We start from the raw sequence: 26790 nt of genomic DNA on the forward strand, positions 1-26790 counted from the left end.
TTAAAAATTCTTTTCCTCTGCTTTTACAAGGGCTTGGAACCTTCTAATGCATATCTGAGAAGAGCAAAACACTGATCAGAAATGCATTAGGCAGCATTAAAAGATTTTTTAAGCTGTCTTTACACTTTTTGAATGTTTATCTTTCCTTTTTTGTTGTTTCTTGTTTCGGTATTACTGTGGTGCCAAAAATTCCAAATGCTGCTGAATGTTTTGAATCCTTAAATTGCCAAAATTGAAAATATCAGTTTCCTTTCTTCTTCCTCGCTACTCCTGCATTTTTCAGTTGTTCCCTCCACTCTGTAAAAGGTGTGTTGTCCACAGAGGAGCAGTATCTGTACCCCATGTATTGTTGGTGGCCAGGTGGGGTCCTCTCTTCTCCACATTTACCGCATCTCTTCGGTTTCTTGGCCTCCGTAGCAGCAGTCCTCACTTCCTCTCCTTTCCGTTTCATTCCTCCCTGGCTTGTAGAAGGAACACTAGCTGGTGGGACACTTGATGGTACGAGTACTGCTGTGTTCCCTGGACCCGTGACAAGTTGGAATGAGACAGCTGGATTGGGGGACGGCAATATCTTCAAATATGATGGTTTGTTCTTCCTGTCCTTAACCTTGGCCAAGCCAACAGAAGACGGGGGATTATGGAAAGGATATGGCTGAGTGTCCCCGGTCGGAAGCACTGAAGGTTTGGACAGGGCAGCAGGAGCCTTGCTAGTTGTCAGTGAAGGACTTGGAAGGTCTAAACCTTGAGATAAAACCTTCCTGTCCTGCTGCTTACTTTTGTCATTAAACCTATAAAATGGAAAGTGAAACTTTAACATAAAATTGTGTTCAACAACTTTATCTAAATTTAATTTTCATTCCAGCAGTCAGAAGACAAGGAAATGTGTTCTAAATTTATTTAATTTACTACTAGATGTATTTACCCCTCTTTGAATGAATGAGTAATAAAAGTATCCCAGAATAGCCTTAACTATCATACTTTTTACAAAATAAATCAAAGGAAATAATGATGAAAAATTAATTACCATTGGCTAAGCGTCTTTTTGTTCAAGAGGGGGAGCTGTATATCGGTTTCCTCCATAGCTTCATGGTTCTCGAGGATTGTATGCCTGATGTGATGGAAGGCCCCAAGAACCAATGAAAACCTGGTTACGGACCTCCCTCCCCTCCTAAGATCGCTCCTAAAAATCTGCAGGAGTTGATGAACTGTGGCCTCTGTGTAACGGTTACAGTTTGGCCATTGTGCGGGTCCTTGATTCGGACCGAGTACAACTCTGTCAAAAGAAAAGAGAAAACTGTAACTTACTGATTTTCAGGTATATTTTTTCAAGGTTGAAACTGAACTAATAAATAACATGTTTTATGGTACGACCTTAAAAAAATCACTATCAGATTCATTGGAAACATGATTTAAGGATTTCTTATGAAATTATGAAAATGTTTGGATTTAATTATACATTAACAATTTAATTTAGATGAGACTTTTCCCTCTATCAAATAGAATTTGCGGCCGCGTGCATGAATTTTTTAATGACACCATCTCCTTTATGGATCAATAAATTTTTCATAAAAATGAAAATTAAGGTATAATTTATAAGTACCTTTCAATACTCTCGACCCCAGGTGCCACCTTTTTCCTCGGGCTTTTAAACCTGCCCTGGAGATGTCCCTTCTGATGTCTTGGAGAGAAGACAGTCCTCAGCTTGTCGTAATCACTGAGGGCCCTCCACAAGTCCTTCAATTGTTTCAGCTGTGCTGGCAACAATCCCTTTGCATCCCGCAATGAAACAAGGAAGGTTGCAAGGCGCAAGACATGGCCGTAACCAGGAATGTTGTCTGGACCAACTACATCCTGATAAAAAAAATATATCAAATACATAAGTATCACCTTATTTCGACTAAAAACCATCAAAAGGGGGAAATGAATCTATCAAATACAGTTTAACAAATTACAGCATGCAAATTTGTTTAAATATTTCACGGGTATTGGAATGTCATTCTTTTAACAATACTGGGAGATGACAGTTACATGTAGGTGGTTGCAAAGGAATCTAAACTTGAAATTATGAATGGATTGCATGCAATGTATGATGCTGCTCATGGCAACAGTACTGTTCAGATGAGTACCTCTAGGATATTAAATCACAAAATATTAGTAGATGACAAGCAATTTTAAGTTGTTTGATAAATATGGTGTAAAAACATGTTGATAAAATATATCTTACATCATCAGCGGCAGTGTTCTGGGGTTTATCTTTAGGGTCTTGGTGTAGAGGCACTAAAACTGGCTCTGCTGATTCTGCTACAGAGAGATTGTTAAAAAATGTTATGAATATGACCTACATATTTAATTTTATATAAATTGCAAAGCATTATATGCAATAACTAAGTGCAAATTTGAATTTCCATTAGAATAATTAAGAAATAAACAACATTATTTAGTGAACATGGCGTTATGAATAGCAATTGCTCTGTTGGCATATTCCATGATGCGCGCTAGCGCATCATGGAAAATATGCCAGCAGAGCAGTTGCTATTCATAACGCCATATTCACTAAATATTCGTTGTTTATTACTTATATTTGCATTTTACCACTCTCAAATACCTTGTATTAGCAAAGACCTTGACATTTAGTTATTGCATCAAAAATAATCATGTAGACTGTAATGTATCATTTTAATTCACATAGATTTGTTAACAGAATCAATGATATGTTATAACAGTAATTCCTTTAAAATGTTATTATAAGACATGTTTTAATATCAAATAGGCAACATCAATTTTATGGAGTTGGAGAAAAACATATGATGTATTGTATAGTGGTTTTAATCTTTAACGCCATGGAAAAGTATATGACGTCACACCTTTATGACGTCATAGTATACAGACAGAGCAATTGCGATTATAGAAATATAATTGCAGTTCCTCCGTATGGACTTATAGTGGGAAAGAACAATGGATATGCAAATATTCTGATATGAAATAACATTAAGAGGGCTGTTCGATTCAATTATAAGATATTGTTTGAATAAATATGCCATATGTACCTCTGCATGTGTCTTCCAACATTTTTTCATAATCTGCCATAGACGGGATGGGCAGAATGGGAGGCACTGGCTCAGGATGACACTCAAGGGCAGGGATTGTAGGATCAATGACGTCTTCTATCTCTTCGAAGCCTTCATCTTCTTCCTCAACGTCACGGTTGTCTTCCTCAGAAATTGATAGAACAGCCTGTGCATAATCAGTTGATCCTTTTCCTGTTTGGGAGTACAAGTACTCAATGCCTATGAGCTCCCCTGTAATAGTACATGCAAAGTTGTTATTTATAAAAGCAATTTTTAATGCACATGTAGTCAACAAAATTGGTGAGCAAAGGCAACAAATATAACAACATAACCATGAGCCAATGCTCACCAGTGATACCCAAGCTCTTATGTGAATAAACAAAATTATAAGCAGTGTCGACATTTAACATGAAGTTTACATTAATATGGACAAAAAATAAATCATATCTTGTGGCATGACTAAACAAAGAGTGTGTAAAAATTTCAAACACCTTTAAAAAAAAGTTGCTGAGAAATTTGTTACAGATAGACAGACAGACAGACAGACACACAAAGGTAAAACTGTATACACCCCTCTCCTTAGGAGTGGAGGTATAAAAATCAGTGTCATAAATTCACCTGTATACATCCCTGGTGGTCGAAAGTCCCCGAAGAAAGGTTCCCCTAGGATTTCTAAAGACAGTTTATTGACCGAGTTTTTAAGAGGACCACTGTATGTCCTTGGACAACGTTCCCTGGTATCTGTCCTGACAGCAGCAGCCTCCCTGTCTAGATTCCAACGGAACAGGCCATCCAGTAAAAAAACTTGGAAATTTATGTCGTTGGCCAGGGTCCCTGTTTCATTTAAAGAGAAACATTTTTCATTAAAATGTATTTATTATCAGATCAGATCTCAAAATTAACTACAAAATTATGTTAAATATTGATCAATATGATTAGGAGTCACAAAGACATCCCAAAACATATTTTCATGAATGTGCAATTGTTTTAATAAAGAAAGGCAAATGATTGCCTATTTTAATTGGAAGGTAAAATTTTATACTGTTGCTGGGAATTGCAGTATGTGTAATATATCTTTTCCTACCTGGTATAAACCTGTTCATGTGGAGATGAAAACTTTCGAGGGAGGTCGATCCTCTGGCACATCTGTACACAGGCAGACTAACCCCACCTTTCTTCAAGGTACCGGTCTGTGTGTACAGATGAACACCTTCAGGGTCCTGGATGCAGGAAACATGTTGTTGTTGGACCCTCCACACCTCAGCTATCCTCTCGCTTTCAAACAATGGGACACCTAATGTGTCGCACCCTTTGGGGCCATCCAATGACTGTATCAAGCCTGATATCAGCGTTTGGGTCTCCTCTGTTCCTCGGGTGACACGCTTACAGTGGAGTGCCAGTTCTGTGGAGGAGAGGTTTCGCCTGACATCCTTTTCAGAGGGGTTGACGACTCCCTGGAGGATCATCTCTTCCCGCTTGGCTGTTGTTAGCAGCTGGAGATCATCCTCATCCCATTTGAAGACACACTGACTAAGCTTGCCCATGAAAATGCTGTACAAAGGATGCTTGTCAGTGGTACAACCAGAGGGGAACCGTCGCATAAAGTGCCAGATGTCTAACCTGAGGATAGTAATTGTTTTCTATGATTAGATGTCAATGAGAGGCCTCGAGCCTTACAGATAACCTAAGTATAATAAAGCCCTTAGTCTTGAGAGTATGATTATAGATCATAGAAAAATTATCATCACTATATGCAGTAAAATTATTGTTATAGTACACATTTTTTAAATGTTACATATTCTTAATACCCAGCTTTAATGATATACAGCAAAACTCGAATATAACGAACACGGATATAGCGAACTTACGGCTATAACGAATTATTATTCATGTCCCGGCAAATTTCTTATATAAACCTTTAGAAAATTAATGTATATAACGAACACGGCTATAACGAATTTACGGCTATAACGAAGTAATTTTAAGACCCCCGCTGGCAAAATCTTAACGTATTTTATCATTTTTATAACGATTTTTTTTCCATTTCAAATTTCATTGAAGATACATGCAATGTTAAGATGCATACATAAGATACTCAAATTCAAATAGTATACGGTTTTTTTTTTCATTAAAATGAAATGGTTATATTGACATTTTTTTGAAAATTGCGGTAATACCAATTTTATAACTTACGATAGTGTGGAAAACTGTAAGCCGATTATTTTATAACGAATTCGCTATAATATTTTAGACGAATTCGTTATAAACGTATAGCGAATTACGGCTATAACGAAGTTTTTTCTACGGTCCCTTGAAATTCGTTATAAACGAGTTTTGCTGTAAGCATAAAAATCATTAATTAGCAAATTAGAATACCATGGCATACTCATTGTGTCTCCCTACCTTATGCTAATATTTGGCCAATTTTCAAAGTACTTGTGTACTGTTGCCGGTCCACAGCAATCTCTGTCAACATACAGGACTTGAGGAGGATCTACTGCTGCCTTCTCATAGCGTGACATAATGCCTTCGATCATTGGCCTCAAGGATGCCCCCTCTCCCTCAGTCAATACGGACATGAGTATTTGTCCGTATTCATTCCCTACATTTGTCGCCCACATTGCCGTCTTTCTGCCATGACCTGAAAAATTCATAATAATTCATGTAAATAATAGATGGAAATAAATTTTTAAGTTGTGCAAAATAAAAAAAATGACATATATTGTGGCTAATAGTGAAAAGTAAGAAATACCTGCAAGTTTGTTTGTAATTTTTTTAGTTGAATCCATCTTCAGTATGGCACCAAACTGGGATGTTATGGATGCCTTGATGTAATCCAGTCTGTTTATGACATCCAGTTGGTACACTTTCATGAACCAACGGTGTCTTGGCACTGGCGGTTGGGGTGGTGGCCGTTGAAAGTGAGGGATGCCAAAGAAACCTCTATGAGCAGAAGATTGGAAAGATTTGCAGTTGGAGAAGTAGCTTTCTAAGCTGGTGACATACTTCTCACCATGCTGCTCCTCTATCACCTTGCTCACAGCACTGCTGCTATTTCCCAAGGTTCTTTGACGAAGGAGCCTGACAACCCTCAGGTCGCATGCATATTTTGATGTCAAAATACATGGGAACTGATTCCTGCTGGTGTTGTCAAGCTGCCTAAGTATACCCTCACTCCAACTGATGACCTAGAATGGGCAAAAAGTTTCATAAGAAATACATTTTTATCTACCATATTATGAGTATGCATATGTATAGATTACAGATCATTACCTTAAAGGCACCAAAATTATTTACAACGTTACTAACCGATATACATATATTACCTTATCACATGTAGAGTAACATAATATATAAGACCGAAATGAATAAAACAGATAAAAGAGGAGGCAAGTAAATTTAAGGAAAGGGACAACAGTCCTATTGCATCTTGTACGGGGATTATAGATACTTAAAAAAAAGGTATCAATTTTTTATGTATATAAAAATGAGTTGGTGACATGATCAAATCTAATTAACAAAAATCTAAATATAGAAATAAATTACCTTTTTGGAGCATTTTGGGCAACTAAGGTACTCTCCAGCCATGTTGTAGAAAGAGTCTACATCCAACACCATGCGGGTTTTTTGATGGACTCCGGCATTGGTCAGTTTTCCATTGCATTCCTCCTGAGGACAAACAAGGTCCATGTGGAACAGGTGGCGGGGCATCCACAGGAAAAACCGATGAGCAAAGTACCGATCTGGTTTGTTGAGGATACTTGCTGAAAGGCTTGGCTGTGGTGGCTGGTACCAAAGCTTGGAGACTTTAGTGAAATCAAATTCAGGGCCGCGTTTCCCCATCCTGAAAAAAGTCTCTGATATCCACTTGTGATCCACATCGGGCAGAGTTTTCTTCCATCCAGCCAGGACAGTCAGAGTGTCTGATGTGTCTGAAAAAATTGATGTTCATTAGGCTCACCATAAACAAAATATACAAACATTGACCTATTGTAAAAAGTCTACTTTACAAGTTAAGTAAGTTTTAAATTTTCATGTCCCTCATCTCAAAGTGCTAAATCTTAAAAGAATTTTCCATTTAATTTTTCAAAAATTTAATTGTTAAATTGTAATGTAAGACAACACACAATGACCTATAAGTACCACTTGAAAAAGTAAACAGGATGCGCTTGGGTGAGATTACAAAACTCACCTCTACTGGCTGTCGATGGGGCCTCAAGATCATGTTCAATAGAGGCAGATGTTGTGGCAGACACTGAAAATTAGATTATTATATTGTTAAAATATGTAGAATGGCATCAGATAGCATGAAAGCAATTACTTAAGAAGACACAAGCTTACATAGTCTTGGCTCTGCAGTGGAAAAAGCAGGAGCAGCAGTGGCAGTTGCGGAGGGCCTCACTAAGGCAGGAGCAGCAGTGCTGGAGGTTGCGGAGGGCCTCACTAAGGCAGGAGCAGCAGTGGCAGTTGCGGAGGGCCTCACTAAGGCAGGAGCAGCAGTGCTGGAAGTTGCGGAGGGCCTCACTAAGGCTGGAGCAGCAGTGGCAGTTGCGGAGGGCCTCACTAAGGCAGGAGCAGCATTGCGGGAGGTTGCGGATGGCCTCACTAAGGCAGGAGCAGCAGTGCTGGAGGTTGCGGAGGGCCTCACTAAGGCAGGAGCAGCAGTGGCAGTTGCGGAGGGCCTCACTAAGGCAGGAGCAGCAGTGCTGGAAGTTGCGGAGGGCCTCACTAAGGCTGGAGCAGCAGTGGCAGTTGCGGAGGGCCTCACTAAGGCAGGAGCAGCATTGCGGGAGGTTGCAGATGGCCTCACTAAGGCAGGAGCAGCAGTGGCAGTTGCGGAGGGCCTCACTAAGGCAGGAGCAGCAGTGCTGGAAGTTGCGGAGGGCCTCACTAAGGCTGGAGCAGCAGTGGCAGTTGCGGGAAGCCTCACTAAGTCACGAACAGCAGCAGTGGCAGTTGCGGAGGGCCTCACTAAGGCAGGAGCAGCAGTGCTGGAAGTTGCGGAGGGCCTCACTAAGGCTGGAGCAGCAGTGGCAGTTGCGGAGGGCCTCACTAAGGCAGGAGCAGCATTGCGGGAGGTTGCGGATGGCCTCACTAAGGCAGGAGCAGCAGTGGCAGTTGCGGAGGGCCTCACTAAGGCAGGAGCAGCAGTGCTGGAAGTTGCGGAGGGCCTCACTAAGGCAGGAGCAGCAGTGCGGGAGGTTGCGGAGGGCCTCGCTAAGGCAGGAGCAGCAGTGGCGGTTGCGGGAGGCCTCACTAAGGCAGGAGCAGCAGTGCTGGAGGTTGGGGAGGGCCTCACTAAGGCAGGAGCAGCAGTGCTGGAGGTTGCTGAGGGCAGGGCTAAAATTACACATAAGAACATATATTTTTGAAAATAAATGTATATCATGTTCTTTTGCAGTAGAAGAGAAACAGGATATCATCACTAAATTTTCTCTCGTAAGCAAGTAACAATTAAAAATTGCCAAAAAAACAAAAGTATTAAGTTTTCTTTATGAGTCTTTATGCTTATTTCCTGTACTATATTTTTAAAATATGAATTATTTTGTACATAAAGGAAACTTATCATAACAATGTAGATGTCATTTACCCGATTCTTGCAGAAGCTTTCTTCTCACTTTACTAATTTCAACTTCTGGGGACTGTAAAACACCTGAAGTTCACAAATGATGCAATAATTAGAAATGAAATAGAAATAATTGACTAAATGAAAGTGTACTAATTATTTGAATAATGAATCAAAAAGTCTGATAGTGCTGAAAAATGGTTAGCTTGCTCCCCATACTATCAGAATATGACAATTTCCTTTAACATTTACTGTGGAAAACTATTAAACAAGTATGAACTCACTGATTGGTCACATTAGCGAGGTAGGAAGCAAGTTCTATTAATAAACTGGATGTAGGTAGCACTTTGACAAAGCTTTGAGTTAAATATGCTTGATCGAGCTTATGCGAGAGTATTGATGAAGTGATAGTAAGAGTTTTGAGTATATAAAAACATGTAATAACTGCTTAAGAACTGGCACATTTGAATTTTATAGATGAAAAATGTATGAGTGTCGTTACACTACTTATAAATAATCCTGAAAATATTTTGAGCATAAATTTCATAATGAGATGTGTAATGGATATGAAAAAGGATGAAGTGATAGTTCTGAAACATAGTTTAGAAGAAAAATTACAGGTGATATATCCATGTGGCTATCCCGGTATGTTAAGACAAGGTGAAGACATAAAAGCATAGATATAGCATGTATTAGAGGTGTAAGGATTATGGAATCACTTGAAGCTAACACCAGTGTAAAGATTATAGTATCATTTTAAGCCAACACCAATTATGGTCACAGCACCACACGTACACACAAGACTACATCAATTTACTTGTGGTGTACTTCATCCATTGCCATAATAGGTTTTCAAAGTTGTTTATTTCTTACTACTGCTTACAGTAAAGTACCTAGATTAATTTTTCAAAAGACTTTAAAATAAAAAAAAAATTCTTTCATTTCATTCAAAATTCACTTCACTTAAACTTCACAATTTTGAATTTAACCTATATGGCACTGGTGAAACTCTCTTACCTGAAATAATCTGTAAAATCAATGAGGTGGTTATGATTTTAAAAGAGGAATATTTATTAAAAAATGAAATTTCATCACATTTATTTTCATTCAGTTATGGTTTTCAAAATATATGACCTTGCAAACATTATTTGAAGCTGAAAAATTTGTTCCGTCCACTATTTATTTAATTAAACATAGTTTATTTGTTTTGCCTTTGATATACTAGTAAACTCAAAAATATATTTATCATTATAATGTATTTATCAATGTGTATTTCAATATATTCTTTTTCATATCATTATTAACAATGATCTAGATTTAATTTTTCAGAAAACATTACCAGACTCCACTTCAAATTCTTGAACAGCTTCGAGTAACCTCATGTCATCTGCTGTTGCTGGTGACCTCGAAGGCTGCTTTAAATCTGAAATTATAGAAAAAATGATAAACTTCTCTCAATGAATATCTTTAATATTATAACGAGCTAATATTACAGTTATTGACTATTTCTCTATATAGAGTTATATAGTGAGAATATACTACTGAATATAACAATAGTGTATGTGTTAAGAAATAAAGAAATAATTCTTTGAGTATTGTAAGGTGATAATTTTGGTAAGGGTGATCAAATCCAATGAAGCTTGAAGGGCTTTATGATGGATTTGATCATAATTTTCCAAACTTTTCATATTTTAAATGTCTCTTATCCTAATGATACTTTACACCAAAAATGGTAACTATAGCATTATATTTGAGAAGTTAAAAACTTATGGTAAAATTGTTAACTAATTAATTTTAATGACACAAACAGCACAAGATCAGTAACCCAAGTGACCTAAAAAGGTAATGAAATTGTTAACAGTAAATAATTTGAGCAACTTACTTGGTGTTACTCGTTTGGGAGTTGCAATCCTTCTGACCTTTCTCCGAAGCGCTTCTGGGGACAGCTCTCTTCCAGAAAGAAGCAAATGAAATTGTTGCCCAGGTACAACATTCCTTTTCTCACAAAGTCTCTTCCATTCATCTTGAATTTTCTTGCTCCTACCAGATAGTTTTTGGCTAACAATGGCCCGAGACTCCTCAAACATGGAACAATACATCTGCATAATGTCAAAACTAATATGAATTCAGGTACCTTTTTATAGAATTTCATAGTAATGTAAATAAGTACACTGTACATGACATTGGTAATTATTTTTAAAATAATAATCAGGATTACCAAAAGGGAATCTTTGTTTGCCATTTGAGTGACTGAGGACTTGTCGCCTTTCACTCGGTCCTCCAAAATCGACCCAACAAACCAGCCCACATATCCAGGACAATTTTCCAGCAGCCAACAAAACTTCTGCCCTCTGTATTTCCCACTTTGCAATACGAACTCTCCTGCAGTGAGAAATATAAACTATACTAAATGTTGCTTGATAATTATATGCTGCGTCAAAGCAGACAGAATTAAGTTTTCATTTTTCATGGGTCAGGTTTTCATCACTTTAAGAGAGTGGTGATAGGGAATCAGAAAAGCACAGTGTGATGATCCGGAAAATTGGATCACACTCTGTAAAATTGATAGTACTGTATTAAGAAGGGAAAATTGATGGGTATATGATAATTATATACATGTATATCTATTATTAAAACAGTAACTTGATCCAAAGGGTCAAATCACGTTCAGTTGACACTTCATAGATTCTATAAATACCAAATGAATACATTACCTAGCACGTCTTTTCTGTCATTGACATCCCCACCTCTCTCTCTTACACATTCCTTGGCAAGATTTTCTACCTGGGATGCTGTCTGTGGAGGAAACCAAGCCCTCTCCTTAAACTGCCGAGCAGCATCACTGTCGTATAGAACAGGGATTCCATCCCTTCCCCTCCTAATTGAAGGGTACTTGGGTGGCATTTTCCTTAAAAAAAAAAAAAACCACGGTTTTACATGTAATAAATATTGATTACTGACAGACCATATCATGATTCAAACTTATAGTCAAGTGCTCTACTAACTGAGCTACCTGGCACCCGTTTTCGAACCAGTGACTGCAAACATCTATGAAACTAATGTACTATATTCTGTCCGATGATATTTATGCAACACATTTTGATTAATTATTTGAGATTTATATATGTGGAATTAAAACAGAATATAACACACGCACATACATAATTATTTTACTTTCGGTTAGCATCAATTACTGTTTTCATGGTCAGTTTTAATCCAATTAGAAATAATGTTTAAAGACTTCTGTTATAGGCTACCTTAAGAAATGTTTTCGTTTTTCATTTTGCTTTATAAAAATGATTGAGGAATTTGTACTAACAATGAATAAATTATGTCATTATCATATCCCACATCACTTGTTACCTTATCAGCAAACTCACGACACTGGGTGGTGATTTTGCAAGTCTACAGTACACAAGATCAAACCTACAATGTTATTGACCTATATATATAGGGCTATAGAAGCAGCGTTGACCTACCATTATTTGTTGTAAGTTGATACTAAGGAAATAATTGATGTATCGTATACAATTTAAATGCTTAAATAGCATAACTTTCATTCATGAAGTGTCTAATTATTAATTAGTATCATTGTAACGAAACGAGTGACAGTACCACTAAAGTGCGCTGGAATTTCCTCTGTGTTTCCTCCGCTTTAGGGTGTAAATGACCGAGTACAATCGGTGAAAAGGCAATATAAACACAGACTGATATAATCTAGGAAAATCTAAACATAATACAAGTAAACAAACACTAAAATACTGCAAAATATAAATGTAAACAAAGTCTAAATTGTATCAATAGACGCCTGTCAAATAGACCAAGATGGCGACGATCCTGCTGTGCAGAAAACCAAAATATACAATCCTATGGTTCTGATTGGCTAGTCTGGTATGGTTTTCCATGGTTCTGATTGGTCGAGAAACCACGACTAGAGAGTGAAGTGAAGCGCTAGGATGACACGCAAATTCGTGAAGCGTTCCATATTTTTCTTTTATTCAAAAAAATTGGAATAGGAATTGGAATGAGAATTGGAATGAGAATTGGAATGAGGGGACAATCTGATTGGTCGAGAAATTGGAACTTCACCACGAAGATTGGGGAGTATGTAGCGCAAGGCAGGGATGACACGCGAATTCGTGAAGCGTTCCATATTTTTCTTTTATTCAAAAACAAAAAAACAAAACAAAACAAAACATCAAAAAACAAAAAACAAAAAACGCCCCACACCCGCCCGAACAGGCTGGTCCTGGTTTTACACAGTGCTATTTTAGATAACGATGCTACTGACAAGATACATGTGTAAGTTTAGATTTTGAACGGATATGCGCTTTTTAGGGAATTATTTGACCATGAAATGCTGTATTTACTTTAAGCAAAATGTATGGTCTTTCTCCTAATACATATCTACATGTACGCGGCGAAACGTTTGTCATACGTTGTGTTAAGAAAAATCGGACGGGGCGTATTCAGACTTGACAGGGAGTGTGTGAGCTGTTAAATTGTTGCAGAGATGTGAGAAAATGTTGTAAACTATGTAATTGTGTAGACAAAATGTATTATTTGGGATGATTTGTGTTTGAAATTTGCTGTTGCGGTACATGCAGTTCACTAAACACTTCTTTTTATTACAACTTCGTAGCTTGAAATTCTTCTTTGGCCGCATTCAAATCATACTTACCTGGTGCAGAGGGCACCCTGATCCTCAAGGGGGTCCCTCCAGGGCGAGGCCATTCCATTGCACTCCGGATAGGCTGAACCCTGCGATCGCCCCAAATGCGGGCGACTCGGGCACGTAATTTTTTAGTGTGGGGGTCTGCGTTCGCGCTAACCCCTGGTATAAAATTCAATATAAAAGAACACACACAATTTGACACCTTATGGAAATTTATACATCATCGAATCTTAAAAGCAAGTCACCGCAAACAGCTTAGATTAGTGTGGAAGAAATTAATTCAGTAAATATGTATAATTATTTATGTTTACATGTAACTACACGGGACATCAGTGTATCCACTTTATTTTTTGATAATAGCGTTGGTTACTTGGTTAATGTGTGTGCTAATATTAATTTTAATTTAGGTGTAAACATTACTGTTTCACTGACAGGCAAATTTTTTTTTCGAGAGATCAGCGCCAGTTCGCGATATTTTCACAAGCTTTGTGCAAAGGAAAAGAAGGAGTTGCATCCCTTTGACTGTGGACCCGTGTGTATGCGTATATTTCATTGTGACGTCGAGCTCGTGACAACAAAGTTTGAAAATTGTCATCCAGTCGCGAAAGAGATGTGATTTTGTGTGAAACAGCATATACACCCAGCTTCGATTTAGCTTAACGGGAAATGGAATATGCTAGTAAGTGACCGCTTTTCGGACATACACTGGGCCCATTCTATTGGATTGTATTAAGTTTCTAGGATCAAACGCGGTAAGATTAATGTAAATGTATTTCAGTATTTAAAACAGTGCAATAATTTCTCAGTCAGCATGCATCTGTATACCTAGTTTATTCAAATTGAACCATTCATCTTCACGTATAGTCAAGTAACGCGCATTGCACTATGTGTGAATGTACAATGCTGGGCGTGTCTAGGGTAGATAGGGAGGGTGGGGTTGCAATTATTAATATGGGGCTTGGGAGGAAAACTTGCATACCAGAAGAAAGAGAATTAAATGTGCCATCGAACTGACATTTCACTTCATGAGGTCATTGGGATTGATTTTTTGTAATCAATCGCTAAAACGGAGGTCAAATATTGAATGCCACCCCCATCCGCCACCGCCATCCCTCTTTTTATACCGCTGGTACTTAGTTTTACTAATCATATTCTATTACTATACCACCGGTACAGAGACCACAGTTGTCGTCCCTGTTACGTTATATATACGTAATCATGGTGTTTACAGTATGTAGATATTTGAACGCGCTGTTTCAGTATACTATTCAAAGCTTAGTACTTATTCCCGCGGGACGGTACAAGTACTTGTACTTGCTTTTCGGCAGTACATATATTAAAATTGGAACGATACAGAGAAGATTAGCATGGCCCCTGCGCAAGGATGACACGCAAATTCGTGAAGCGTTCCATATTTTTCTTTTATTCAAAAAAATTGGAATAGGAATTGGAATGAGAATTGGAATGAGAATTGGAATGAGGGGACAATCTGATTGGTCGAGAAATTGGAACTTCACCACGAAGATTGGGGAGTATGTAGCGCAAGGCAGGGATGACACGCGAATTCGTGAAGCGTTCCATATTTTTCTTTTATTCAAAAACAAAAAAACAAAACAAAACAAAACATCAAAAAACAAAAAACAAAAAACGCCCCACACCCGCCCGAACAGGCTGGTCCTGGTTTTACACAGTGCTATTTTAGATAACGATGCTACTGACAAGATACATGTGTAAGTTTAGATTTTGAACGGATATGCGCTTTTTAGGGAATTATTTGACCATGAAATGCTGTATTTACTTTAAGCAAAATGTATGGTCTTTCTCCTAATACATATCTACATGTACGCGGCGAAACGTTTGTCATACGTTGTGTTAAGAAAAATCGGACGGGGCGTATTCAGACTTGACAGGGAGTGTGTGAGCTGTTAAATTGTTGCAGAGATGTGAGAAAATGTTGTAAACTATGTAATTGTGTAGACAAAATGTATTATTTGGGATGATTTGTGTTTGAAATTTGCTGTTGCGGTACATGCAGTTCACTAAACACTTCTTTTTATTACAACTTCGTAGCTTGAAATTCTTCTTTGGCCGCATTCAAATCATACTTACCTGGTGCAGAGGGCACCCTGATCCTCAAGGGGGTCCCTCCAGGGCGAGGCCATTCCATTGCACTCCGGATAGGCTGAACCCTGCGATCGCCCCAAATGCGGGCGACTCGGGCACGTAATTTTTTAGTGTGGGGGTCTGCGTTCGCGCTAACCCCTGGTATAAAATTCAATATAAAAGAACACACACAATTTGACACCTTATGGAAATTTATACATCATCGAATCTTAAAAGCAAGTCACCGCAAACAGCTTAGATTAGTGTGGAAGAAATTAATTCAGTAAATATGTATAATTATTTATGTTTACATGTAACTACACGGGACATCAGTGTATCCACTTTATTTTTTGATAATAGCGTTGGTTACTTGGTTAATGTGTGTGCTAATATTAATTTTAATTTAGGTGTAAACATTACTGTTTCACTGACAGGCAAATTTTTTTTTCGAGAGATCAGCGCCAGTTCGCGATATTTTCACAAGCTTTGTGCAAAGGAAAAGAAGGAGTTGCATCCCTTTGACTGTGGACCCGTGTGTATGCGTATATTTCATTGTGACGTCGAGCTCGTGACAACAAAGTTTGAAAATTGTCATCCAGTCGCGAAAGAGATGTGATTTTGTGTGAAACAGCATATACACCCAGCTTCGATTTAGCTTAACGGGAAATGGAATATGCTAGTAAGTGACCGCTTTTCGGACATACACTGGGCCCATTCTATTGGATTGTATTAAGTTTCTAGGATCAAACGCGGTAAGATTAATGTAAATGTATTTCAGTATTTAAAACAGTGCAATAATTTCTCAGTCAGCATGCATCTGTATACCTAGTTTATTCAAATTGAACCATTCATCTTCACGTATAGTCAAGTAACGCGCATTGCACTATGTGTGAATGTACAATGCTGGGCGTGTCTAGGGTAGATAGGGAGGGTGGGGTTGCAATTATTAATATGGGGCTTGGGAGGAAAACTTGCATACCAGAAGAAAGAGAATTAAATGTGCCATCGAACTGACATTTCACTTCATGAGGTCATTGGGATTGATTTTTTGTAATCAATCGCTAAAACGGAGGTCAAATATTGAATGCCACCCCCATCCGCCACCGCCATCCCTCTTTTTATACCGCTGGTACTTAGTTTTACTAATCATATTCTATTACTATACCACCGGTACAGAGACCACAGTTGTCGTCCCTGTTACGTTATATATACGTAATCATGGTGTTTACAGTATGTAGATATTTGAACGCGCTGTTTCAGTATACTATTCAAAGCTTAGTACTTATTCCCGCGGGACGGTACAAGTACTTGTACTTGCTTTTCGGCAGTACATATATTAAAATTGGAACGATACAGAGAAGATTAGCATGGCCCCTGCGCAAGGATGACACGCAAATTCGTGAAGCGTTCCATATTTTTCTTTTATTCAAAAAAATTGGAATAGGAATTGGAATGAGAATTGGAATGAGAATTGGAATGAGGGGACAATCTGATTGGTCGAGAAATTGGAACTTCACCACGAAGATTGGGGAGTATGTAGCGCAAGGCAGGGATGACACGCGAATTCGTGAAGCGTTCCATATTTTTCTTTTATTCAAAAACAAAAAAACAAAACAAAACAAAACATCAAAAAACAAAAAACAAAAAACGCCCCACACCCGCCCGAACAGGCTGGTCCTGGTTTTACACAGTGCTATTTTAGATAACGATGCTACTGACAAGATACATGTGTAAGTTTAGATTTTGAACGGATATGCGCTTTTTAGGGAATTATTTGACCATGAAATGCTGTATTTACTTTAAGCAAAATGTATGGTCTTTCTCCTAATACATATCTACATGTACGCGGCGAAACGTTTGTCATACGTTGTGTTAAGAAAAATCGGACGGGGCGTATTCAGACTTGACAGGGAGTGTGTGAGCTGTTAAATTGTTGCAGAGATGTGAGAAAATGTTGTAAACTATGTAATTGTGTAGACAAAATGTATTATTTGGGATGATTTGTGTTTGAAATTTGCTGTTGCGGTACATGCAGTTCACTAAACACTTCTTTTTATTACAACTTCGTAGCTTGAAATTCTTCTTTGGCCGCATTCAAATCATACTTACCTGGTGCAGAGGGCACCCTGATCCTCAAGGGGGTCCCTCCAGGGCGAGGCCATTCCATTGCACTCCGGATAGGCTGAACCCTGCGATCGCCCCAAATGCGGGCGACTCGGGCACGTAATTTTTTAGTGTGGGGGTCTGCGTTCGCGCTAACCCCTGGTATAAAATTCAATATAAAAGAACACACACAATTTGACACCTTATGGAAATTTATACATCATCGAATCTTAAAAGCAAGTCACCGCAAACAGCTTAGATTAGTGTGGAAGAAATTAATTCAGTAAATATGTATAATTATTTATGTTTACATGTAACTACACGGGACATCAGTGTATCCACTTTATTTTTTGATAATAGCGTTGGTTACTTGGTTAATGTGTGTGCTAATATTAATTTTAATTTAGGTGTAAACATTACTGTTTCACTGACAGGCAAATTTTTTTTTCGAGAGATCAGCGCCAGTTCGCGATATTTTCACAAGCTTTGTGCAAAGGAAAAGAAGGAGTTGCATCCCTTTGACTGTGGACCCGTGTGTATGCGTATATTTCATTGTGACGTCGAGCTCGTGACAACAAAGTTTGAAAATTGTCATCCAGTCGCGAAAGAGATGTGATTTTGTGTGAAACAGCATATACACCCAGCTTCGATTTAGCTTAACGGGAAATGGAATATGCTAGTAAGTGACCGCTTTTCGGACATACACTGGGCCCATTCTATTGGATTGTATTAAGTTTCTAGGATCAAACGCGGTAAGATTAATGTAAATGTATTTCAGTATTTAAAACAGTGCAATAATTTCTCAGTCAGCATGCATCTGTATACCTAGTTTATTCAAATTGAACCATTCATCTTCACGTATAGTCAAGTAACGCGCATTGCACTATGTGTGAATGTACAATGCTGGGCGTGTCTAGGGTAGATAGGGAGGGTGGGGTTGCAATTATTAATATGGGGCTTGGGAGGAAAACTTGCATACCAGAAGAAAGAGAATTAAATGTGCCATCGAACTGACATTTCACTTCATGAGGTCATTGGGATTGATTTTTTGTAATCAATCGCTAAAACGGAGGTCAAATATTGAATGCCACCCCCATCCGCCACCGCCATCCCTCTTTTTATACCGCTGGTACTTAGTTTTACTAATCATATTCTATTACTATACCACCGGTACAGAGACCACAGTTGTCGTCCCTGTTACGTTATATATACGTAATCATGGTGTTTACAGTATGTAGATATTTGAACGCGCTGTTTCAGTATACTATTCAAAGCTTAGTACTTATTCCCGCGGGACGGTACAAGTACTTGTACTTGCTTTTCGGCAGTACATATATTAAAATTGGAACGATACAGAGAAGATTAGCATGGCCCCTGCGCAAGGATGACACGCAAATTCGTGAAGCGTTCCATATTTTTCTTTTATTCAAAAAAATTGGAATAGGAATTGGAATGAGAATTGGAATGAGAATTGGAATGAGGGGACAATCTGATTGGTCGAGAAATTGGAACTTCACCACGAAGATTGGGGAGTATGTAGCGCAAGGCAGGGATGACACGCGAATTCGTGAAGCGTTCCATATTTTTCTTTTATTCAAAAACAAAAAAACAAAACAAAACAAAACATCAAAAAACAAAAAACAAAAAACGCCCCACACCCGCCCGAACAGGCTGGTCCTGGTTTTACACAGTGCTATTTTAGATAACGATGCTACTGACAAGATACATGTGTAAGTTTAGATTTTGAACGGATATGCGCTTTTTAGGGAATTATTTGACCATGAAATGCTGTATTTACTTTAAGCAAAATGTATGGTCTTTCTCCTAATACATATCTACATGTACGCGGCGAAACGTTTGTCATACGTTGTGTTAAGAAAAATCGGACGGGGCGTATTCAGACTTGACAGGGAGTGTGTGAGCTGTTAAATTGTTGCAGAGATGTGAGAAAATGTTGTAAACTATGTAATTGTGTAGACAAAATGTATTATTTGGGATGATTTGTGTTTGAAATTTGCTGTTGCGGTACATGCAGTTCACTAAACACTTCTTTTTATTACAACTTCGTAGCTTGAAATTCTTCTTTGGCCGCATTCAAATCATACTTACCTGGTGCAGAGGGCACCCTGATCCTCAAGGGGGTCCCTCCAGGGCGAGGCCATTCCATTGCACTCCGGATAGGCTGAACCCTGCGATCGCCCCAAATGCGGGCGACTCGGGCACGTAATTTTTTAGTGTGGGGGTCTGCGTTCGCGCTAACCCCTGGTATAAAATTCAATATAAAAGAACACACACAATTTGACACCTTATGGAAATTTATACATCATCGAATCTTAAAAGCAAGTCACCGCAAACAGCTTAGATTAGTGTGGAAGAAATTAATTCAGTAAATATGTATAATTATTTATGTTTACATGTAACTACACGGGACATCAGTGTATCCACTTTATTTTTTGATAATAGCGTTGGTTACTTGGTTAATGTGTGTGCTAATATTAATTTTAATTTAGGTGTAAACATTACTGTTTCACTGACAGGCAAATTTTTTTTTCGAGAGATCAGCGCCAGTTCGCGATATTTTCACAAGCTTTGTGCAAAGGAAAAGAAGGAGTTGCATCCCTTTGACTGTGGACCCGTGTGTATGCGTATATTTCATTGTGACGTCGAGCTCGTGACAACAAAGTTTGAAAATTGTCATCCAGTCGCGAAAGAGATGTGATTTTGTGTGAAACAGCATATACACCCAGCTTCGATTTAGCTTAACGGGAAATGGAATATGCTAGTAAGTGACCGCTTTTCGGACATACACTGGGCCCATTCTATTGGATTGTATTAAGTTTCTAGGATCAAACGCGGTAAGATTAATGTAAATGTATTTCAGTATTTAAAACAGTGCAATAATTTCTCAGTCAGCATGCATCTGTATACCTAGTTTATTCAAATTGAACCATTCATCTTCACGTATAGTCAAGTAACGCGCATTGCACTATGTGTGAATGTACAATGCTGGGCGTGTCTAGGGTAGATAGGGAGGGTGGGGTTGCAATTATTAATATGGGGCTTGGGAGGAAAACTTGCATACCAGAAGAAAGAGAATTAAATGTGCCATCGAACTGACATTTCACTTCATGAGGTCATTGGGATTGATTTTTTGTAATCAATCGCTAAAACGGAGGTCAAATATTGAATGCCACCCCCATCCGCCACCGCCATCCCTCTTTTTATACCGCTGGTACTTAGTTTTACTAATCATATTCTATTACTATACCACCGGTACAGAGACCACAGTTGTCGTCCCTGTTACGTTATATATACGTAATCATGGTGTTTACAGTATGTAGATATTTGAACGCGCTGTTTCAGTATACTATTCAAAGCTTAGTACTTATTCCCGCGGGACGGTACAAGTACTTGTACTTGCTTTTCGGCAGTACATATATTAAAATTGGAACGATACAGAGAAGATTAGCATGGCCCCTGCGCAAGGATGACACGCAAATTCGTGAAGCGTTCCATATTTTTCTTTTATTCAAAAAAATTGGAATAGGAATTGGAATGAGAATTGGAATGAGAATTGGAATGAGGGGACAATCTGATTGGTCGAGAAATTGGAACTTCACCACGAAGATTGGGGAGTATGTAGCGCAAGGCAGGGATGACACGCGAATTCGTGAAGCGTTCCATATTTTTCTTTTATTCAAAAACAAAAAAACAAAACAAAACAAAACATCAAAAAACAAAAAACAAAAAACGCCCCACACCCGCCCGAACAGGCTGGTCCTGGTTTTACACAGTGCTATTTTAGATAACGATGCTACTGACAAGATACATGTGTAAGTTTAGATTTTGAACGGATATGCGCTTTTTAGGGAATTATTTGACCATGAAATGCTGTATTTACTTTAAGCAAAATGTATGGTCTTTCTCCTAATACATATCTACATGTACGCGGCGAAACGTTTGTCATACGTTGTGTTAAGAAAAATCGGACGGGGCGTATTCAGACTTGACAGGGAGTGTGTGAGCTGTTAAATTGTTGCAGAGATGTGAGAAAATGTTGTAAACTATGTAATTGTGTAGACAAAATGTATTATTTGGGATGATTTGTGTTTGAAATTTGCTGTTGCGGTACATGCAGTTCACTAAACACTTCTTTTTATTACAACTTCGTAGCTTGAAATTCTTCTTTGGCCGCATTCAAATCATACTTACCTGGTGCAGAGGGCACCCTGATCCTCAAGGGGGTCCCTCCAGGGCGAGGCCATTCCATTGCACTCCGGATAGGCTGAACCCTGCGATCGCCCCAAATGCGGGCGACTCGGGCACGTAATTTTTTAGTGTGGGGGTCTGCGTTCGCGCTAACCCCTGGTATAAAATTCAATATAAAAGAACACACACAATTTGACACCTTATGGAAATTTATACATCATCGAATCTTAAAAGCAAGTCACCGCAAACAGCTTAGATTAGTGTGGAAGAAATTAATTCAGTAAATATGTATAATTATTTATGTTTACATGTAACTACACGGGACATCAGTGTATCCACTTTATTTTTTGATAATAGCGTTGGTTACTTGGTTAATGTGTGTGCTAATATTAATTTTAATTTAGGTGTAAACATTACTGTTTCACTGACAGGCAAATTTTTTTTTCGAGAGATCAGCGCCAGTTCGCGATATTTTCACAAGCTTTGTGCAAAGGAAAAGAAGGAGTTGCATCCCTTTGACTGTGGACCCGTGTGTATGCGTATATTTCATTGTGACGTCGAGCTCGTGACAACAAAGTTTGAAAATTGTCATCCAGTCGCGAAAGAGATGTGATTTTGTGTGAAACAGCATATACACCCAGCTTCGATTTAGCTTAACGGGAAATGGAATATGCTAGTAAGTGACCGCTTTTCGGACATACACTGGGCCCATTCTATTGGATTGTATTAAGTTTCTAGGATCAAACGCGGTAAGATTAATGTAAATGTATTTCAGTATTTAAAACAGTGCAATAATTTCTCAGTCAGCATGCATCTGTATACCTAGTTTATTCAAATTGAACCATTCATCTTCACGTATAGTCAAGTAACGCGCATTGCACTATGTGTGAATGTACAATGCTGGGCGTGTCTAGGGTAGATAGGGAGGGTGGGGTTGCAATTATTAATATGGGGCTTGGGAGGAAAACTTGCATACCAGAAGAAAGAGAATTAAATGTGCCATCGAACTGACATTTCACTTCATGAGGTCATTGGGATTGATTTTTTGTAATCAATCGCTAAAACGGAGGTCAAATATTGAATGCCACCCCCATCCGCCACCGCCATCCCTCTTTTTATACCGCTGGTACTTAGTTTTACTAATCATATTCTATTACTATACCACCGGTACAGAGACCACAGTTGTCGTCCCTGTTACGTTATATATACGTAATCATGGTGTTTACAGTATGTAGATATTTGAACGCGCTGTTTCAGTATACTATTCAAAGCTTAGTACTTATTCCCGCGGGACGGTACAAGTACTTGTACTTGCTTTTCGGCAGTACATATATTAAAATTGGAACGATACAGAGAAGATTAGCATGGCCCCTGCGCAAGGATGACACGCAAATTCGTGAAGCGTTCCATATTTTTCTTTTATTCAAAAAAATTGGAATAGGAATTGGAATGAGAATTGGAATGAGAATTGGAATGAGGGGACAATCTGATTGGTCGAGAAATTGGAACTTCACCACGAAGATTGGGGAGTATGTAGCGCAAGGCAGGGATGACACGCGAATTCGTGAAGCGTTCCATATTTTTCTTTTATTCAAAAACAAAAAAACAAAACAAAACAAAACATCAAAAAACAAAAAACAAAAAACGCCCCACACCCGCCCGAACAGGCTGGTCCTGGTTTTACACAGTGCTATTTTAGATAACGATGCTACTGACAAGATACATGTGTAAGTTTAGATTTTGAACGGATATGCGCTTTTTAGGGAATTATTTGACCATGAAATGCTGTATTTACTTTAAGCAAAATGTATGGTCTTTCTCCTAATACATATCTACATGTACGCGGCGAAACGTTTGTCATACGTTGTGTTAAGAAAAATCGGACGGGGCGTATTCAGACTTGACAGGGAGTGTGTGAGCTGTTAAATTGTTGCAGAGATGTGAGAAAATGTTGTAAACTATGTAATTGTGTAGACAAAATGTATTATTTGGGATGATTTGTGTTTGAAATTTGCTGTTGCGGTACATGCAGTTCACTAAACACTTCTTTTTATTACAACTTCGTAGCTTGAAATTCTTCTTTGGCCGCATTCAAATCATACTTACCTGGTGCAGAGGGCACCCTGATCCTCAAGGGGGTCCCTCCAGGGCGAGGCCATTCCATTGCACTCCGGATAGGCTGAACCCTGCGATCGCCCCAAATGCGGGCGACTCGGGCACGTAATTTTTTAGTGTGGGGGTCTGCGTTCGCGCTAACCCCTGGTATAAAATTCAATATAAAAGAACACACACAATTTGACACCTTATGGAAATTTATACATCATCGAATCTTAAAAGCAAGTCACCGCAAACAGCTTAGATTAGTGTGGAAGAAATTAATTCAGTAAATATGTATAATTATTTATGTTTACATGTAACTACACGGGACATCAGTGTATCCACTTTATTTTTTGATAATAGCGTTGGTTACTTGGTTAATGTGTGTGTGCTAATATTAATTTTAATTTAGGTGTAAACATTACTGTTTCACTGACAGGCAAATTTTTTTTTCGAGAGATCAGCGCCAGTTCGCGATATTTTCACAAGCTTTGTGCAAAGGAAAAGAAGGAGTTGCATCCCTTTGACTGTGGACCCGTGTGTATGCGTATATTTCATTGTGACGTCGAGCTCGTGACAACAAAGTTTGAAAATTGTCATCCAGTCGCGAAAGAGATGTGATTTTGTGTGAAACAGCATATACACCCAGCTTCGATTTAGCTTAACGGGAAATGGAATATGCTAGTAAGTGACCGCTTTTCGGACATACACTGGGCCCATTCTATTGGATTGTATTAAGTTTCTAGGATCAAACGCGGTAAGATTAATGTAAATGTATTTCAGTATTTAAAACAGTGCAATAATTTCTCAGTCAGCATGCATCTGTATACCTAGTTTATTCAAATTGAACCATTCATCTTCACGTATAGTCAAGTAACGCGCATTGCACTATGTGTGAATGTACAATGCTGGGCGTGTCTAGGGTAGATAGGGAGGGTGGGGTTGCAATTATTAATATGGGGCTTGGGAGGAAAACTTGCATACCAGAAGAAAGAGAATTAAATGTGCCATCGAACTGACATTTCACTTCATGAGGTCATTGGGATTGATTTTTTGTAATCAATCGCTAAAACGGAGGTCAAATATTGAATGCCACCCCCATCCGCCACCGCCATCCCTCTTTTTATACCGCTGGTACTTAGTTTTACTAATCATATTCTATTACTATACCACCGGTACAGAGACCACAGTTGTCGTCCCTGTTACGTTATATATACGTAATCATGGTGTTTACAGTATGTAGATATTTGAACGCGCTGTTTCAGTATACTATTCAAAGCTTAGTACTTATTCCCGCGGGACGGTACAAGTACTTGTACTTGCTTTTCGGCAGTACATATATTAAAATTGGAACGATACAGAGAAGATTAGCATGGCCCCTGCGCAAGGATGACACGCAAATTCGTGAAGCGTTCCATATTTTTCTTTTATTCAAAAAAATTGGAATAGGAATTGGAATGAGAATTGGAATGAGAATTGGAATGAGGGGACAATCTGATTGGTCGAGAAATTGGAACTTCACCACGAAGATTGGGGAGTATGTAGCGCAAGGCAGGGATGACACGCGAATTCGTGAAGCGTTCCATATTTTTCTTTTATTCAAAAACAAAAAAACAAAACAAAACAAAACATCAAAAAACAAAAAACAAAAAACGCCCCACACCCGCCCGAACAGGCTGGTCCTGGTTTTACACAGTGCTATTTTAGATAACGATGCTACTGACAAGATACATGTGTAAGTTTAGATTTTGAACGGATATGCGCTTTTTAGGGAATTATTTGACCATGAAATGCTGTATTTACTTTAAGCAAAATGTATGGTCTTTCTCCTAATACATATCTACATGTACGCGGCGAAACGTTTGTCATACGTTGTGTTAAGAAAAATCGGACGGGGCGTATTCAGACTTGACAGGGAGTGTGTGAGCTGTTAAATTGTTGCAGAGATGTGAGAAAATGTTGTAAACTATGTAATTGTGTAGACAAAATGTATTATTTGGGATGATTTGTGTTTGAAATTTGCTGTTGCGGTACATGCAGTTCACTAAACACTTCTTTTTATTACAACTTCGTAGCTTGAAATTCTTCTTTGGCCGCATTCAAATCATACTTACCTGGTGCAGAGGGCACCCTGATCCTCAAGGGGGTCCCACCAGGGCGAGGCCATTCCATTGCACTCCGGATAGGCTGAACCCTGCGATCGCCCCAAATGCGGGCGACTCGGGCACGTAATTTTTTAGTGTGGGGGTCTGCGTTCGCGCTAACCCCTGGTATAAAATTCAATATAAAAGAACACACACAATTTGACACCTTATGGAAATTTATACATCATCGAATCTTAAAAGCAAGTCACCGCAAACAGCTTAGATTAGTGTGGAAGAAATTAATTCAGTAAATATGTATAATTATTTATGTTTACATGTAACTACACGGGACATCAGTGTATCCACTTTATTTTTTGATAATAGCGTTGGTTACTTGGTTAATGTGTGTGCTAATATTAATTTTAATTTAGGTGTAAACATTACTGTTTCACTGACAGGCAAATTTTTTTTTCGAGAGATCAGCGCCAGTTCGCGATATTTTCACAAGCTTTGTGCAAAGGAAAAGAAGGAGTTGCATCCCTTTGACTGTGGACCCGTGTGTATGCGTATATTTCATTGTGACGTCGAGCTCGTGACAACAAAGTTTGAAAATTGTCATCCAGTCGCGAAAGAGATGTGATTTTGTGTGAAACAGCATATACACCCAGCTTCGATTTAGCTTAACGGGAAATGGAATATGCTAGTAAGTGACCGCTTTTCGGACATACACTGGGCCCATTCTATTGGATTGTATTAAGTTTCTAGGATCAAACGCGGTAAGATTAATGTAAATGTATTTCAGTATTTAAAACAGTGCAATAATTTCTCAGTCAGCATGCATCTGTATACCTAGTTTATTCAAATTGAACCATTCATCTTCACGTA

At 38.5% G+C, this 26790-nt stretch overlaps 2 protein-coding genes and 13 non-coding genes across 15 annotated transcripts; 13 read left to right on the forward strand and 2 right to left on the reverse strand.

Moving 5' to 3' along the window:
- Positions 1 to 241: 241 nt before the first annotated feature.
- Positions 242 to 9467, reverse strand: LOC136275017 (uncharacterized). Its single transcript, XM_066083263.1, has 14 exons — positions 9452 to 9467; positions 8659 to 8721; positions 7410 to 8408; positions 7261 to 7323; positions 6615 to 7000; positions 5821 to 6256; positions 5472 to 5709; positions 4153 to 4688; positions 3687 to 3902; positions 3048 to 3299; positions 2225 to 2301; positions 1601 to 1851; positions 1025 to 1273; positions 242 to 788 (listed from the first exon to the last, which is right to left on the reverse strand). The coding sequence occupies exons 1-14, from the start codon at positions 9465 to 9467 to the stop codon at positions 242 to 244; spliced, it is 4329 nt and encodes a 1442-aa protein (XP_065939335.1).
- Positions 8268 to 12405, reverse strand: LOC136274521 (uncharacterized). Its single transcript, XM_066081552.1, has 6 exons — positions 12250 to 12405; positions 11349 to 11542; positions 10853 to 11016; positions 10517 to 10733; positions 8659 to 10057; positions 8268 to 8408 (listed from the first exon to the last, which is right to left on the reverse strand). The coding sequence occupies exons 2-5, from the start codon at positions 11536 to 11538 to the stop codon at positions 9960 to 9962; spliced, it is 669 nt and encodes a 222-aa protein (XP_065937624.1). The 5' UTR covers positions 11539 to 11542; positions 12250 to 12405; the 3' UTR covers positions 8268 to 8408; positions 8659 to 9959.
- Positions 12406 to 13307: 902 nt separating this feature from the next.
- Positions 13308 to 13471, forward strand: LOC136275196 (U1 spliceosomal RNA). The gene has a single exon (XR_010713725.1). It is a non-coding gene; the product is annotated as a U1 spliceosomal RNA (small nuclear RNA).
- A 1148-nt stretch (positions 13472 to 14619) lies between these two features.
- Positions 14620 to 14728, forward strand: LOC117683345 (U6 spliceosomal RNA). The gene has a single exon (XR_004597412.2). It is a non-coding gene; the product is annotated as a U6 spliceosomal RNA (small nuclear RNA).
- A 682-nt stretch (positions 14729 to 15410) lies between these two features.
- LOC117683379 (U1 spliceosomal RNA) lies at positions 15411 to 15574 on the forward strand. The gene has a single exon (XR_004597446.2). It is a non-coding gene; the product is annotated as a U1 spliceosomal RNA (small nuclear RNA).
- A 1148-nt stretch (positions 15575 to 16722) lies between these two features.
- LOC117683343 (U6 spliceosomal RNA) lies at positions 16723 to 16831 on the forward strand. The gene has a single exon (XR_004597410.1). It is a non-coding gene; the product is annotated as a U6 spliceosomal RNA (small nuclear RNA).
- A 682-nt stretch (positions 16832 to 17513) lies between these two features.
- On the forward strand, positions 17514 to 17677 carry LOC136275197 (U1 spliceosomal RNA). The gene has a single exon (XR_010713726.1). It is a non-coding gene; the product is annotated as a U1 spliceosomal RNA (small nuclear RNA).
- Positions 17678 to 18825: 1148 nt separating this feature from the next.
- On the forward strand, positions 18826 to 18934 carry LOC136275174 (U6 spliceosomal RNA). Its single transcript, XR_010713703.1, has one exon. It is a non-coding gene; the product is annotated as a U6 spliceosomal RNA (small nuclear RNA).
- Positions 18935 to 19616: 682 nt separating this feature from the next.
- Positions 19617 to 19780, forward strand: LOC136275198 (U1 spliceosomal RNA). Its single transcript, XR_010713727.1, has one exon. It is a non-coding gene; the product is annotated as a U1 spliceosomal RNA (small nuclear RNA).
- A 1148-nt stretch (positions 19781 to 20928) lies between these two features.
- LOC136275175 (U6 spliceosomal RNA) lies at positions 20929 to 21037 on the forward strand. The gene has a single exon (XR_010713704.1). It is a non-coding gene; the product is annotated as a U6 spliceosomal RNA (small nuclear RNA).
- Positions 21038 to 21719: 682 nt separating this feature from the next.
- LOC136275199 (U1 spliceosomal RNA) lies at positions 21720 to 21883 on the forward strand. The gene has a single exon (XR_010713728.1). It is a non-coding gene; the product is annotated as a U1 spliceosomal RNA (small nuclear RNA).
- Positions 21884 to 23031: 1148 nt separating this feature from the next.
- LOC136275176 (U6 spliceosomal RNA) lies at positions 23032 to 23140 on the forward strand. The gene has a single exon (XR_010713705.1). It is a non-coding gene; the product is annotated as a U6 spliceosomal RNA (small nuclear RNA).
- A 682-nt stretch (positions 23141 to 23822) lies between these two features.
- LOC136275200 (U1 spliceosomal RNA) lies at positions 23823 to 23986 on the forward strand. The gene has a single exon (XR_010713729.1). It is a non-coding gene; the product is annotated as a U1 spliceosomal RNA (small nuclear RNA).
- Positions 23987 to 25136: 1150 nt separating this feature from the next.
- LOC136275177 (U6 spliceosomal RNA) lies at positions 25137 to 25245 on the forward strand. Its single transcript, XR_010713706.1, has one exon. It is a non-coding gene; the product is annotated as a U6 spliceosomal RNA (small nuclear RNA).
- Positions 25246 to 25927: 682 nt separating this feature from the next.
- Positions 25928 to 26091, forward strand: LOC136275215 (U1 spliceosomal RNA). Its single transcript, XR_010713742.1, has one exon. It is a non-coding gene; the product is annotated as a U1 spliceosomal RNA (small nuclear RNA).
- The last annotated feature ends 699 nt before the right edge of the window (positions 26092 to 26790 follow it).

Source organism: Magallana gigas, chromosome 4 (genome assembly GCF_963853765.1).
Source record: "Magallana gigas chromosome 4, xbMagGiga1.1, whole genome shotgun sequence".
Classification (NCBI taxonomy): Eukaryota; Metazoa; Mollusca; class Bivalvia; order Ostreida; family Ostreidae; genus Magallana; species Magallana gigas.